The 16,816-nt window shown below is 39.5% G+C and overlaps 1 protein-coding gene across 3 annotated transcripts in view; it reads left to right on the forward strand.

Annotated features, from left to right (window-relative positions):
* The window catches only part of si:dkey-112m2.1 (transmembrane protein 132C), a 149,903-nt gene that overhangs the window by 108,359 nt on the left and 24,728 nt on the right, over nt 1-16,816 (forward strand). For all 3 annotated transcript variants that reach the window (XM_032540118.1, XM_032540120.1, XM_032540119.1), the window contains exon 6: nt 16,171-16,314. In XM_032540118.1, coding sequence (XP_032396009.1) covers nt 16,171-16,314 — 144 coding nt within the window. The remainder of the gene's footprint in view (nt 1-16,170; nt 16,315-16,816) is intronic.

Genomic DNA, 16,816 nt, shown 5'->3' on the forward strand with positions numbered 1-16,816 from the left:
AGCTACACAAAGATCCACAGCCACATTGCATCCTATATTTCCAAAGATAATAGTTTGGGCTGTTACTTAGCAACGGCTTCTTCCACTTGTTGTAGAGCAAATACTGTAACATTTATTCAAAGACTAACGAAGACAGTGAACAAACACAATCTTTCCATTTAAATACACATAAAGACAATTATTATGCTCTATATTTGATATTGGATATGCAAGCAGACTAAACCTCTATCAATGACTAATACCTTATGCAAGAGCTGTTGGTGACTGATTTACAGCGATAAAGAAAAGAAAGATCAGACAAAGCGCTTTTAGGGGGTGTTGTTGTTGGCACATGTGTGCACAAAATGTTCTACACATCTTTATTATTTATAACCAGTTACCACTAGACTAGGTGCAACAATATCTTTTGTCCGTGTTGCAAATGCAACACATACAGTAAAGTCAACACATACAGTAAAGTACAGGCAACCTCCCTCTGGCTTCCCCTTAGCCCGTGTCTTGCACTCTTATTGGCTGGAGCTCCCTGGCAGAGTCCCCGACAGCTTCAGATATTGATGCTGTGTGTCCATTGTCATCGTCGTTTCCCCACTTCCTATTCATTTCCATGGGAGCAGCCGTGCAATGCATTCTGGTAGCGTAGCGGGGGATATTAAAGAACCTGGGCGTCGAGTTGTCCGCTCCTCATTTGCATAAAGTTGAATTCAGCCAACTTTATGCAAATGAGGAGGAGCCGGCTTGGCTCGCTGCCTCTCAAAAGCAGACGGAAATCTTTTAAACTGACCTTTGTCGATCCTAAATGAAGACAGATTCAGCAACTGTGTGGCCTATTTCTCCCTTAAAATGTTTTCAGAAACACGTTCCGGTGAACTATTTTCATAAAATACGAGCCAGCCCCGCGCGATGCGTTCGTCCAATAAGCTTCAGCCTTCGCGGTTGTAGAAGGGTGTAGACTATACCGCTCACCAGCATCCAATGCTAGGAAGCGGGACAATCCCATCAGTGAAAACAAGGCGTATATGGACATATGCCATTAGCCTGCTAGATAGCTGGAATGTGTCTGCAAGGCACCAGCGAGCCTCTTGTCTTGCGTTTTTGAACAGTTTCCCCATCAAGCCAATGCAGATTTGTCTCAGATTTGGGGCTTTTATAGGGGAGCGTCAAAAACTGCGGTTAAGCGGAAAATCCTGTAAGTCCTGTGGTGGGCCGTTGCAATAAGAATCATTCTCTCCTCTTTACTAAGGGCCTCTATGCACTTAGATTATGTTTTTTTCAGAACCACGCGGCTCGTTGTGGATTGTCCATTGTTCTGAGCCTTTAACCTCCACATGGCACAGTAAGAAGACTGTTAATACTGATAGAAGACAATATGAGAAAATTACTGTTATCCATTGGTGCCAAGTATTTTAAACACAAAACTTGCTCTCTTTAATTGGCAGTAATCTGGTTTGAACATCTCTCAGACTTTGCTGACAGAGAAGTTAACGGAGTTTGGATTTAGACAGTCCAGACATGGGGGAATTGTAAAGTGGCTTAAGATTGCTAATTGTATTATATAAATGTAAATGTTTTCCCAAAATAAGGAAACCATTCGTATGCGCAAAGATAGAATGTTTTCTTTTCCCGCTGATAAAGGCCCCTAAAAATCAAATGCCCTCGAGTACTTCATAAAATGCTATTGTGACAATTTGGTGAGGCAGCAGTTCACCGCTGATTTATGGCTTCTGGTCCCTAAAATACCTTTAATTTTGCACTTTTTCTCTGTCAATTTGAAAAAGACCGTTTTTTTAAATTTTTTAATAATTTAAATTTTTTAAAAAGAAATGCAACATTTCAAAAATTTTGCTTTCGATAGCTTTCGAAAACAGAGTGTCTTAAATCCCCAAGGCTTCTGATTTCTTTTCCAAAAAAAACAACTTTTCTACGATAATCTTGTATAAAAACCCCTACTTTTTTCTTTAAAATAGTCCCCAGTAAGCAATTCATAAAACACGGCAAAAAAATGGAATAAAAAAAAAGCACAATACTAAAGTCTTAATAGATGGAAAAAAACCCTAAAAATAAAATTGATTAAAGGGCTTTAACCCTTGGATTACCACTCAAAGGGTTTTATCTTTGGGATTTTATTATTTGCTTGATTTAAAAAGGAAACGCCACTTTTATTCTGAATGTGGGGCTTGTCTTAATGTCTTGTAGAATTTTAAAGACTTATGGCCTAAAGTATATTTATAACTTAAAAAAACTAACCATAAATGTTTATCGATGCACAAAAGCAGAAACAAGGAACACCCCACCTGCGCAAACCAGCTCCTACCCTGGTCGTATCTGTTTGCTTCCCTCACCAACAAAAAAAAAAGCTGTGAAATTTCACTGTTCTTTTGACCAAATCTAACACAAAAGATAGAAGTTGACCGAAGGATAGAGGGAAAAATAGGTTTTAGGGGGAAAATCGGGAAACAGGAGCGAGTGATGGAAATAGGAAAATCTCTTGTGTGTGTAGTTTTCTAATCGAGATCTAAAATCACGGGGGTTTTGGAAGTTACAACCCGTCTGTGTGATTTAAATAAACGAATTCCTAAAAGAACTGGGCCCCCGCAGCATTTTTTTCTTCCTTTTCCAAAGTGGGAAATTTTGCGTGTAAAAAACTGAAAACAAGCTTTGTTAAGTTGAACAATTCGAATTTAGAACATAAAGTTTAACTGTATGTTTTTCCAACTTACACTTTTCTGTTAACTTGTAATTTTAAATCAACGCAACTTTGTTTTATTTAACACGTTTGCTCTTTGTGCGGTGGGCCCAAATAAATAAATTTTTTTGCCTTTTTTTGGTCAAATTTCTTCAAATCAAAACCCGGAACACACCTTTTTTTACAAACAAACATTAAAAAAGATTGTAAATGTTCAATTTATTTTATTATCATTTGTCTAGTAAAGCACCAAAAACAGCATTTGATGTGGTTTGAGATGCTCTCCATATTTTGTTATTAAGAAATGTAGATCATTCACGGTTGACGACTTCAGTAAATGAAATGACATTTCACTGTTGTGCACATCAATAAGGTAAGACGATTAAACAATCTGCTGTGTAGTTTTAAATCAGATAAACATTAAAGACTGCAGCTTTCACTCCACATACATCCTTAGATGTTAATTGCCATCCAAGCACTGAGACATTTGATGTCCTACCTCAGAAGACCATACACAACTTCTAAAAATCACCTTTGTACAAATTGCTTGATGTATGATGCGATTTGTTGTTGCCGTTTTCATAATGCCAACTGTGCTAAATTCCTCTGTAGCTGTTTCATTTTTTATCATCTTCAGGGCCCGAGCATTGACAACGTTGGTCCCTTTTCACTTTAAGAAAAAGAATCATAGAAAAACGGATAATGTCCTGGCAGAAAAGGATCAGTACCTTTTCCATTAAGTTTACAGACATTTCTGGTAATCCAAAAACAGAAACACAACTGTGAAAGATTTTGACAGAAAATGTCTTCATATCAACACAGCATATTGGCCCATATTTCAAGGGATTTTTCTAACAGTGTTGAAATTGATAGGATGATGATGATTATTACCATCATCTTTACAATTTTGGTTTATCAATCATTGAATACACTGTACCTCTAAATAGTACATGTTTTAAAGGCAGATGAATCCGAGTCAGCAGAGACTTTGAATGTTAGTAGTAGTCATCAATCTCTGCCTTTGCAGCAGAACTTGTAGGTAGACACCAATCATTGCTGGCACTCTACAGAGCTCGTCTGTTCAATAAAACTCATCTGATCCCTTATGGCCTACACTCCCACAGAGAAGCACACACATGCACACACTCATTCAGTATCTGCCTGCCTAACATGAAGACAGGACTTATTTCTGTCTTGACAGCTGCCGTAAATGTCCGTTAGTAGGTCTGACTGAAATTGTGACAAGTTTGCTAATAGCACCAATGAAGAAAGGTAAAAGAGAGCAGGAAAAGGAGGGCAAGGAGTCTAAGGAAGGAACAAAAAACAGCAGCTTTAGACAGAAAAAGAAATTGTGAGGGGTTTGGCTGGTCTAGATAATAACCTGCCAAATAATGTGTTAATATGTTCTTGTTGACATGCCGGCTCCTAGTGACCGTATTCTATGCGAGCAAAAAAGATGGATATTTATGGCATTCAAGCACCGGATATTTATCATGCAACAATGGACAGAGAATATTTAATGTATTATCATCTTCAGAACAGAAAAAGAGAGATTGTTGCACTATGAGAAAAGTACACTTTATATTGGAACATTCATAAGTGGCAGTAGGAAAGAGGCTGACAACTTCAATTGATTTAAAGGAGAATTCCGGTCAATTTCAACACGTAGCTCTGTTTGGAAATTTGGAGTGCTGTCATTAGCAAAAATGAAAACTATTGGCGCTGCCTACACCGTGTTATCCTCCTGTTAGCATTGGCACCCAACAGGCTTAAACAGGGCAGGTTTTAAACGTGTTTTTAGCCTCTAAACATGTTCAAAATGTCATTAAAAGTGCCTACCCATAGGCAGTGATTCCTTCCGGGAGAACACAGCGAATCTGACGGCAGTAGATGTGACAGAAAGGCATATGAGTCGTGTTAATCCATAACTGTGTTTATTTCCTGTTTCCGGTGAAGTCCACACTAGTCAATTATCGAACTCATACAATCAATACTCCAAAATACACCACAGTGTCACATTTTAGGTTTCATTTAACATTGCTAGTGAAGTTAACAAGGTGCAGCTTTATCTACTCTAGCTGCCATCCTCAGCTACACCTGATAATCCAAATTATAAATCTCTAACATTACGCTTATACAGTAACGGCTTTTAAAAAGAGATGAAAAGGCAATAGCTGTTTGTTAAGTCATGATTTTGCTGCTTTGTTTGGTATTACAATACAGCACGCAGTATGTGCACGTGTCTTTGTTCAGGGATGCAAACAAATGTGTGATGAAAAAAAGAGAGTGACATTTCTGTTACCGTGAAAGGAAATTATTTGAAATTACATGTGACTGCTCAAAACTTAATTCACCATTAACTAGATTTGGCAAAGCATTACACGTCCATCACTCAGTTGTGGTGTTGGCATATGTCTTGAGTGATTGCCTTCCCTTTAATTGTCTGGGACTTTAACTCCATGCTGCCTTTGTTGATGGACACAAACATTATAGTACTGGTGCTAACTAAAATCTGTATAATTTGTTGACGTTGGCAGCATAACTTTACTTCTAATATTATTTCACATACCCAAACTAACTTAACTTACCTCTTATAACTAAATTTCCAGCCATATGCGTGACCTTTGTCTTAAAGGCAGGATTCACCAGCCCGTCAACCAAATTTTGCCTAAGGCAACATAAAGAACTAACTTCTCAGCTATTTTTTTAAGATGAGTCCATTTTGAGGATTCCTAACAGATTCCATAGTTTGTTCAGCTGAATTATACTGTAGTGTATTTTTTAGAGAGTCTGTAACCTCCAGTGGTTTTCTGGTGTAGATTATAACATACTCTTTGAAATTCTTTAAATGAATACATTGAATAGCCTCACTCAAACGATGAGAAAGATCTTACTGAGACATTGCCACGGCTGCACGCTTTTTCTTGTTTTTATTAAACTAAAGCGCTTTATGACATCATATGCCATTCCCGTTTATATTTTTCACTTTCAATCTACCGAATAAACAATATAAACCTGGAACCAACAAGGCGGACTACAGAGAGACAGTAAAAGCGTTTCATTAAACAAGCTTGAAAGTACATGCAGAGAGCAAGCATCCGCCCATACATTTTTAAATCTCCATCTCTTGCCAAGCTGTCTCTTTTTTCACTCATTAGAGACAGTGGCTGCCACAGCTCTTTACACTACATCCCAAACGCTATCATTAGCTTTTTATTCATAGCCTCGGGAAAAAAAAAAACTCACTCCATTTCAAACTCAATAACATTCGCTTTGTTCTCACAGTCCCATAGCATTATAATCACAGCCATTAGCAGGAAGCTTACCAATTCTTTTTGGTTGGGTAAAAGCGCCTTTATCTAGAACAATAAGGGTTTGGCCAAATTGCAGCTTTCTCCAAATTGACTCCACACCAGCATCTAACAAATAGTGATAGACTAAGACAACAAGAATACATAAGAATTAGTAAGAAGTTGTGTCCTCTGTGGGCACCGAGAAACAGAAAAAGAAAGACGTCCTCATATCTGTAATTTAAACACAGTGCTATTACAGCATCAGGGCAGGCCAGCGGTATCCAAGCAGGCTGCCATCAGTCACACTGTCACGCTGTCAGGAACTGTATTTGAAAATGGCCTGGCAGAGCACTAATAGGCTGTGCAGTGCGGCTATCCAGCGGCATACTAAGTGTCTTCAAGGCAGCATTAGCCATCTGCATGCAGCTGTAATGCCCCTTATAGCTTAATTAAGTCCTCTTGTGTATATATGGCCCTCTAATTCACTGCTCTATCTTTCTCCTGTGCATTTTGACAAAATTAATTCTCCCTTTCGCTTTCACCCCTGGTGGATTCAGCCTTATGCACCAGGCTGGTTTCTTATCCCTGGTCTTGACTATTCTATACTGCAAGTCTGAGAGAGAGACAGAAAGATAAACAGAGAGAGAGATCAAAATAAGGAAACCCAACATTTCTTTATTTTACTCTACAAAACTTTTATCTCTGTCAGTTACAAACATGCCTGCATTAGAGCCAGACTGATACCTGAGTTTTAAAGCAGATACCTCCAATATTTGTCTGCCATAAAAAAAAAATAAAGACATTTGATAAGATCCCTTGATAATGGTGACACTATAACTAAAATACCTCTGCGGCATTTTAGTGTTTCCTGTGGAATGAGAGGGTTGCTGTAGGGGCAATAGCCATTTTCCAACCGGAGGGACCCAATAACCTTTAATTTTATCTTTTAGAATGCCCATGTATTTATGTTATATCTCACAATGTATTTATGTTGTATGCAAAGTATTACTGTGCCTTTAGCGTTCCACTGTACTGTCTTGTTGGCTACGTATTGTTTTAAGTTGATTGCAGCTGTGTGTAGCAGTATTGCCTTGGGGATAATAAATTATCTTCCCTTGTTAGCAAACAGTTGCTTATTTGCATAACCAGCAAATGCAGAGGGACATTATCATTTATTTTGAGTTACATTTCTGACATCTGACAACTGTAGGTCCATTATTCATTTTGAAAAAGTGTGCAGATACCTGTGAAAATCCACAATCCAATGTATCAATTGGACTCCTGAATACATTAGAAACAAGAGGCTTTCCCGTTTTTGTTTAAAAACTTTGGCCAAGCTGCATTCGGGCTATTGCTCATTTGCTCCACTGCCGTTGCTCTGTGGCCAGACTAGAAGTCGAGGCATCTTCCAAGTGTGCACGTTTGTAACTGTGAGCATGAGGCAATGTTGCACAGGAAGTGCGACACTCCCACATCGAATAACACAGACACACACACACCATTTGTGTGCCTTCTGTACTGCACTTACAAACTTTGTTTCACTCCTGCCACCCAACATATCTCTTCCCTCTCTGGCCCAGGATGCAGCTTCGATGTCAGTCAGGCTTTACTTTGAAGCTAAGCCGGTCCATTTGGTAATTTGTTGTGCGTTTGTTTATTTTTTTTGCTGGCTTGCCTTCCATCACCCTTTCCCCCACTGTCAGTCTGGCTTGAGAATCTTCTATCAGGCCTGCTGGGGCCAGAGTTCAGCACAGTGCTGCTCTGCTGGCTTATTCTAATCAAATGGCCCCGAGAAACAGAAAAGGAGCCCTCAGAATATGGACAGGCCGATTTACCACTGCTGACTTTGGCATTTCCTCGTCTGATGTTAAAGGGTGAGAAAGTATGAGGAGGAAAAAAATACAACACAGGCTTAATATTTAATCTCACTAAAAGTATTCAGTGCTCACAGTACACAATAACAAAATCCAACAGATTGTCAGGCCAACAGGTTACGTGATGAATCAATATCTAATTAATGAGGAGAGTATAAATCACTGCAGGTCCTGATTTAATAATCAATCCTGGTATTTCTTTCTCCTGGTCATGGCAAAATGCCCCCAACTCTTTATTTGCTAATACTGCAATTATAGCTGCTTTGCCAATTATGTTTAATCAGTAGAGACACGGGAGTTGATTATTCAGCATGTTTTTTTCCTAACTTTAGCTTCAACTAACATGCTTTTTACTTAATAGGCAGTGAATGTGCGAAAGAGACAACATGATCTTAGTAAAAGATTTTGTAAATTATTAATCTGCACCCTACACCACACGTAAAAGTTCTCTCAAACCTGGTAAAAAAAAGTTCAACAGCTGCACCTGAAAGGACTGACTTTTCTATCTTTTTTTGGCCGTTTCTAACACATCCCTCGTCATTTCAGTTATCAGCACCTTGCTCCAGCTTCTCTCTGACATTGCAGTGCATTATAACTTGGCTCCTGTGCCTTTTTCCCAAGCCATAACCATAAAGAGATTATCTTCTATGAACACCGCTCTCCCCGCTGTATTAAAAAAAATAAAAAAGTAGGGAAAGAAATCCTGCAGAGGGTTTGATTCCCCTGCCCTTGCTTCCATGTTATCTCCTGCTATAGGCTGTCAGATGGTCGTATGTATGTGAGTGGCAGGAGAACACTGTGTAGGTGCTGGAGGGAATTGACTTTTTATTGATAATTGATGTGAACTGAATAGCTGAGAGTGCTGCAGCGGCAATATAAATCCTACTCACAAGCACTACAGGCCAACATAGAACAGGACCTGTGAGCTTATTGTCAATCCCAGCCGGTTAGTGAAAGCTTGAGTTGTGGTTCCCCGTGGTTCTGAGGCATCTGTTCAGTCAATGAATAATAAATTGCTGGCCAGTGTTAAGCAGTGGTGAGGGCCCTGATCTAAGCTAAACATATCTCTGACGTCTCCTTCCCCTGCTTCTCTTTTGTTTTTGTGTTATTAGTCTTCCCTGCTGTCACCTCTTGTGCAACAGTACACTGGTACAGGGCGTACTGTAGCCATTCGCCGAACTTTACACACATAAGGATGTTATGTGACTGCTTATATTTAGCAACAATGACGAAATATATGGATGTGTTGTTGCCTTACAGTTCTGGTCCAGTTTGTGTTCACATTGACTATTTCCAAAAGAAACAAGACCTGCAAGCTGAAACCGGCCATATGAACGGACAGGGAACTTGTTCATTTATCAGCATCATGATTGCTAGACCCGCATGGGGAAATCTGATTCTAGTTATTAAGAGTAAAAAATGAAAACGCGTTTTCATGCGGGACTATTCAATTTCAATTTCTTATAACAGTATTGTTTTCTCAACAATACACCATGAGCAGATGGATTCTGATTTGTTTTAAACATTTTACTAAAATCACACATCTCTTAAACAATCAAATTATTGGTCTTCTTAGCTTGCAGAGCACAGCATAACTGCACAAGAAACCCACCTTTTCAGATGGTCTCGGTCTAGTTGCTCAGTCTGCATCAGAGTTTGATTGACAGCTTTCACACCAGCCCACTCACATTGCATTGTTTAAACAGGTAAGGTTTGAAAGCACCACAAGTGTCCTCCCTCAGTCTGAAGAAATACAGGTCAGATTAAATGGCAACTTAAAATTTCCTAATGAGTCGCAATTATTATTTTTCTGTATGTGCTTGTGTTTGAGGATATGGGGTGTGTGTGTGTGTGTGTGTGGTTATGGATAAATCCAGGCCATAATGCCTTTAACGGCCTGTGTTTGGTGTCAGTAGTTTAAAATAGTGGCTCTTTAGGCAGTTTCCAAGATCAAAATGCCCTCATGCAGACTGGGAGACAAACTCAAAAGTAATTTCAAACACCCTCTATGGCCACCCAGTCAACATATCTCAGGAATAGATTGCACAGAGTTATATACCTTTGATTCCCCAGCACCAGTGTCTGTCCTGTCCTTGAGTTTGCTGACGTTCACATACTGCACGCTGACTATTCTCTAAAAAAGGTGCTTTTGTAGGTTGTCTGCTACCTTACACATCATTCATCCACAACCATATCAGCCCCCACACGCTCCACCCTTTTAGCCCCGCTGCACAGAAGCGTAATGGCTTTTTATCGATTCGTCACTCTCTCGCCGTCTTTCTTCTCTTTTCTTGCTCTCTTCTCTGGACTGCAATGAGAGGTTGTTAAGATAAGGTGCTGCGTGAGGCAAGAAGGGTGTGTTTGCGTGTGGGTCATGTGTGTGAACTGAGTGCATGCATATGCATGTGTGGGTTGGTGTAGCATATGTGTGTGTGTGTGTGTGTGTAGGCTAATACAGTAATACAGCCATTTGGAGACAGGTGTTTATCTGCATTGCATACAAAAAGCCTCCATAAATAGGACATGCATTTCAGCCCTACATAACCCCAGGAGAGGCCTGGTGAGAGGCGGGCAGATGTCACGGAAAGCACACACTGCCTTTTGTGCCTTGTGTGTCACTCCAGCTTTCTTGCCACATTTCACTTAACCCCAGCCAAGAAACTGTATTTTTCGATTTGTACCTGAGCTCACTCAATGATTCTTAGTGGCACTAACATACATACACTCTATAACACATGTCAAAGCTCAATTCATTAAAGGGAAATTCCAGTCGATTCCAACATGTAGCACCGTTTGGAAATTTGGAATGCTGTCAGCAGAAAGAAAAACGAAAACTATTGGTGCTGCCTACACCGTAATATCCTCCTGCTAGAGTTAGCACCCAATAGGCTTTAACAGGGCACATTTTAAACATGGTTTTAGCCTCTAAACATGTTCAAAATGTCATTACAAGTGCCTACCCATGTGCAGTGATTCCTTCCAAATTAACACAGTGAATCTGACTGCTGTAGACGTGAAAGACATGCATGAAAGTTGTACTAATTCAGCTGTGTTTAGTTCCTGTGTTGATACTGCAAGGAATGCTTTGGGACAGTCTACAAACTACAACACCGAATAGAAATACAAACATATTTCAAAAATAAGCATATGCTTATTTTTTTATAAGTAAGTGCTGTAGTACAACTAGTAGGAGACAAGCTGTAATTGAGGTAAGTTTGGAGACACTATCTTATTTAATCATTAAATTGATAGCCTACATATTTTTGTTTTATCTTTTGTTTTTATCTCTTATGTGTTGCGGTTTTCTGTGTTGCATTTGGGCGAGAGTTACGCTTTAAGTGAAAAGAGACACTTCCCATCACGTATGGCACGGCTCAGGTTTGTGTCATGTCTCTGAGACTGTGCTCCGAGAAACTTGTTTTTCTAACCTTTAATGGTAAAATAAAAGGTTGGTAGGCGAGGTTATATAGTTTTGCATTTTTCAGTAGTTTTTAATTTTATTTCGTTGACCTTTTTGTTTTTACATTCAGTTTAGTTTTAAATAGTTTTTAAAGCGGAAAGGTCAGAAAAAAGTATTAATAGTGTAATATTTCAACAAAAACATCATAACATTTTAGAATTACATACATACACACTTTCTCATGCTTTTGGCGTTCCTGCGTATTTACTAACAAGCAGCTATCGCCAGTGAAAGCCCTCCTGTAGGGTTTTCTGTCCTGCTGATGTCTCATGATGTCATGCTGCTGGCCCTATGTATCCATACATCCATGCCCTTTGTTGGGTTAACTACGGTTTCGGGGGAGGGGGGCCTGGCGTTCTCCTTTACCTTGTTAAGGTAAGCTAGGTTAGTCTCCTTGTGCACACTTCTCAAATGTACTTTCAAATTCGTGGTATTTTTCCTTCAATCAAATGTCCACATATTTTACCACCCTCCACTGCAAGGCACTTGCTTTTATCCGACACAGTCATAATCAAATAGGGCTCTGACGCTTTCTTTCGACTTTCGGTACCGCCATGATGCCAGGCGAGGTGAGGGAAACTATATATGTCTATAGCATAGACTGTATTAAACAGCTCTATGGTCGGAAATTTCAACTCTGAAAGATATAACGTTATTTGCTCCTTGAAAGACATTGACAAAGACAAAAACTAAGCACATTTACTTAATTTTACTTTAGTTTTGCAGGCAGACAGTTACAATTTTTTTTTAAATGCCTCGTTTTTATTTTCATTTCAGTAAACAACAATGTTTTTTACCACCTAGTTTACGTTATTTTGTCTGTTTTCGTTAATGATCATAACCTTGATGGTAGCACATGGTCCACCTGCCCATAGGTTTGTTCATTTCAATGCTTGGGTAAAGAAAAATAATTTTAACTTTGTTTTATTAAACCTCAGTCTTTTGTTGGACCGTAGTTGCCATTATTTTGGGGTCTTTCTGTAAAGAAAATAAGAAAGCAATGCACTCCATACTCCAAATTGCCACCTTCGGTAGAGAGGGATAAAAACATTATTATAACAATATTATATTATTTTAAGAGTACAAAGACTATTGACAATCCTGAATGAAATCCAAATGGATGTCAGCGAGAGCTGTCAGAATAATGTGATGTGCAAAAGAAACAAGGCGGAAAAGGTCTCTTATTAATAGGCTTTGAATTCCTTCATATAGTGGAGCTTTAAGTGATAGATTTATTTTTCAAAAGGAGCATGAGGGTGAAGAAACAGAGCAAAACAGTGAGGCACCAGTTTTGATGAACAAAGAGCTGTCTGGAGAACAGTTTTATTTTGCCTTTCAAAGGTTTAGGCGTCTTAGTAGTCTTTTATTGCAACTAAGCTGTGATGAACAGGATCCACTGTTACAGCATTTCCTCTGTACATACTGAGAGCTCAGGGATTACCAGACGTTGTCTTAATTGATCTTATTATCTTCTCCCTCCTCCTCTATAAGGCCTTCAATTCGAAAGTGCATCTTGTGATAACTCTTTAATGCCTTTAATTTGACATAAAGAACTATTGTCAACGTTGGTATCCCCCCCCCCCCCCCCCCTACACTTACAGGCCTCCCTCTCATCCACAGCCACTACTGTATCTACACATGTGGCTGGTGCTGATTTGACTGGATGTGAGCCCTCCGCTGTGGAGCTAACTTTAATGGGATCTCCGTTTGCAGAGTCAGACTGTACATAGTCCCGCATTGCCAAACCTTCCTCCACAGGGCTGCAAACGAGGGTCTGGCAAGTCCACACAGCAACTAGGGATGGGAGAAAAACGGGCATTTCTTTAAACCAATCACAATCGTCTTAGGTGGTGCTGGGCGCCGTACGTAGCAACGGCCTTGGGAAGGAACTTGTTTTGGTGGAGCATGTGTACGGCGGCACCAGAGAAATCCTGGAAGTGGAACATCATGTTCCACCAAAACAAGTTCCTTCCCGCGGCTGTTTTTGCAGAGGAGCTGTTGCTCCATGCGGCACATAGTCCAAGACGATTGTGATTAATTTAAAGAAGTGCCAATAAACCAGAGGATGTTTTTCTCCCATACCAGAATGCTGTGCGGGCTAGCCGGACCTTCCCCCACACCAGGACATCTAACATGAGGAGAAAATGTGTGGATTTTCTTCTTTTAAAAGTTGATATGTAAAAAACATTCCTCACATTATTTTTCATTTATCGATACAACCCATAAAATTTCATCTCAGCAATGCTGAAACAATTAGTCAATTATTTGATTAGTTAGTCAACAGAAATATCTAGATATAATTGTTTAAATAACTTAACAGCAAAACATTTGCTGTCACGCGTCATTACATAGATAGAGACATAGATATATATATATTGGATTGTTGATCTTAAACTTCTTATACTGAACCAACACTCACTAAGAATTGCTGAAATGTTCTTCCGTCCAGCTTGAAAACACATGGGGGATTGAGCTTTTACTGTTTGTGGTTAAACAGCTGAGTAAGTGCTACTTTGAAAAACATGCTAAAAGCTTGTGTGTAGACATTTTGACATTTCTTAGGTTGTTTTATTTGCTATTTTTGTGCACTTAGACTGACTCTTCCAGGTCATTTAAAAATACCGTTTAGTGTGTAATATTTTACTTTAAATAATTATTTGTTTTGTGTTTTTATAAAAGCACTTTTGGTTAGGGGTTTGAAAAGTGCTACAGGGTGGAAATATAGTACCTGATTATTACAGAAAACATAATTATATAAATGCAAGTGTGTTTCCATGTGCGTGTACTCTCAATCATCATTACTCTTAAAATGGCTGTTTCAAGACATTTGGTAGGTCACAGAAGTGACCTCAAGGTAACATGGTTACATTTTGTAAAAAAAATGAGCTGCACTCCGAGCTCTCAATGAATGTGAGTAGCACCAAGGCTAGCAGCAAATGGCGTTAGCACAAAGCTATCAACAGCGTAATAGTGAGGAGTGAAGGGCTGCAGGCTACATCTTTAATTAGATGGCACTACTTTGCTGGTAGCCAACCAGCTGATCAATAAGCCACTGATGATGAGACATGAGGAAACAGCTGAAAAATACTAATACAATGTTATATTTGTATTATCGGTAATTATGATACGGTAATACAAAATCTATCTAAAAAGTATTGTTCAAACGCGGACTTACTGGTTGTCTTACATTTGTTGTTTCCCCGCTTTCTGTGTTTGTGTGTTCTTAGCTAACATAGTTTAATTTATTTAATTAAATTTAAATTTAATTTAATTAAACACACGCTTATAAAAACTATGCAGCTGTTTAATTTACATGTTGTAGGTGTGTATTTAAGCAGGAATTGAAAACGGGACATTTTAACGTTAGATCTATTGGAAGGAAAATTGTTCCTCTTTTAGCGGTAGTTCCAGGAACTACTCTAAGCTGTACTATGTTTTAGTCAGAGCAAAACAGCATATGATCATGTTCCTATAATTATGGAGTATTACTTTGAGACTAATGAGCAACATAAAATGTTCCTGTCCGTTACATTAGCCTATTACAGATATATAAGTGTCAATTTATATGTCTGCCAAACTGTCTTAATTATAGACAACCAACCCAACTCAGTTATTTCCAAAAATGCCCAAAAACAATGTAACTTGTAGTAAACCCTCTAGCAGCCATATTAATTATGATCCTTGTCCATTGGGAGCAAAGGAGGAAGTCTTGGTCTCATTATTATAGAGCCATAAAGTACACATAGGGAGGAGATCCGGGTGGAAGAATGGCTTAATGGCTGAACTGACGTCCTCTGCGAAAGTGTAGCATTGTCAAATTACGTGAGCTGGCGCCTTGTCCACAACGTCTGAACATTTAGAAATTCCCATTGACAGAGATATTACGGGTGTGACGGTGAATGAAGGAGGACCCAAAAGCAGAGGACAGTAGAAAAAAAGAGGGCTCATCCAGCAAAACAGAGTCCAAGCAAAATACAAAAACTAAGGAACTGGGAAAAACAAAGACCGGCGCACTGGGGCTGGAAAAACTCACGGGGAAGGTAACTGACGGGGAAGGTAATTTGCAGGGAAGACAGCCGATGGGGATACGGGCAGGAACACCTAACACGCCAACAGGAACAAGGATCTGACACAAGACAAAGAAAGCACAAAGACTAAATACAGGGGGTAACAAGATAACAAGAAGCAGGTGACAAGAGGGGTGGGAAACAGGTGGAAAACATCAGGTAATCACAAGAGAGGGAAGACACAGGAAATAAAACTAAAGGCAGGAATAGACAAAAACACCAACTTCAAAATAAAACAGGAAACAGAACATACAGACACTCAGGAGAACACCAGATCGGAGGGGATCAAGACACAAACACAAGACCAGGGAGGGAACACGAAGAGGGAAAGGAAAAAACGAAACCATAACGACTGTATCAAAAATGTTTTCTGATTTATTTTGCCTGTTGTTAGAAGTGTGCGCATGCGCTGAAAAGTGCAAGCTGCCTGTTGCAGTGCTCCGTACTGGTGCTACTGTGACACAGAGTTTCCCTTCGGGGATTGATAAAGTATTTCTGAATCTGAAGAAATGGACCCAGTCTGTATTGTTTAGATTTTTTCTTCTCTTAATTTCCAGCAGACTAGGCATGGGAAGTGCATTGCTGCAGCCACCTGTTAAAAAACAACAACAACGGATTTGATTTGCAAATGAAAATGGTGTACGTGTTTATTTGCGTATAGAGCGGGGAAGTGAGATCTTATCAAAAGTGGTCACTCAAGACGCTTGAGGAGACGCATGTTAATGCCAGGTCTGAACAAGGCCTGTCTTGTTAGCACCAACACTGATTTGTGTCTTTCTGTTTTCCCCTGCAGGACACTGAGATCCTTAACACAGCTGTCCTCAATGGGAGAACCGTCGCCGTGCCAGTAAAGGTGGTCACTGTTGGACCAGACGGAACAGTCTCCGATATTACAGAGTCAGTGGAGTGCAAGTCCACAGATGAACAAGTTATCAAGGTTAGTGGGGGATGGGTTTTAAACTTTTTCTAATTTGTCTTTATTGTTTTACTGCTTCATGGTAAGCGTTCTAGTTGTCCATGGGTGGGTGTGCAGAAGAGACAAAAGGTTGTTGTGGTGAAGAAGTGGTTTGGGCACATTAGTCCAGGACACAGAGGCTGACTTTCCTCCAGCAAAACAGGGCCTGGCTTTTTCTTTTTTTTTGTTCAAATGGTATGCCAGCAATTGAGAGCTTCTTATCAGGTCAAAAATCTGAAATCCTAGTTTTCATTGAACATGCTGCTGAAAGAAAGTAGTTTCCCAGCAGTTGTGCTTACAGTGTACAGTATGAGCTCCTGGCCCAGTTGTGCAGACCTTCTTCAGTAGATCCAGATTCATCAAAGAACAAATACAGACACATGGTCATAGAGACAGCATATATTCGGATTATTATTTTTAAATGCCATTTTCATTTTTCCATCAAGAACACCAAGTGACTGTGACAGGAAATCTGAAAGAGAGA

Source organism: Etheostoma spectabile, chromosome 16, assembly GCF_008692095.1.
Source record: "Etheostoma spectabile isolate EspeVRDwgs_2016 chromosome 16, UIUC_Espe_1.0, whole genome shotgun sequence".
In the NCBI taxonomy this organism is placed as follows: Eukaryota; Metazoa; Chordata; class Actinopteri; order Perciformes; family Percidae; genus Etheostoma; species Etheostoma spectabile.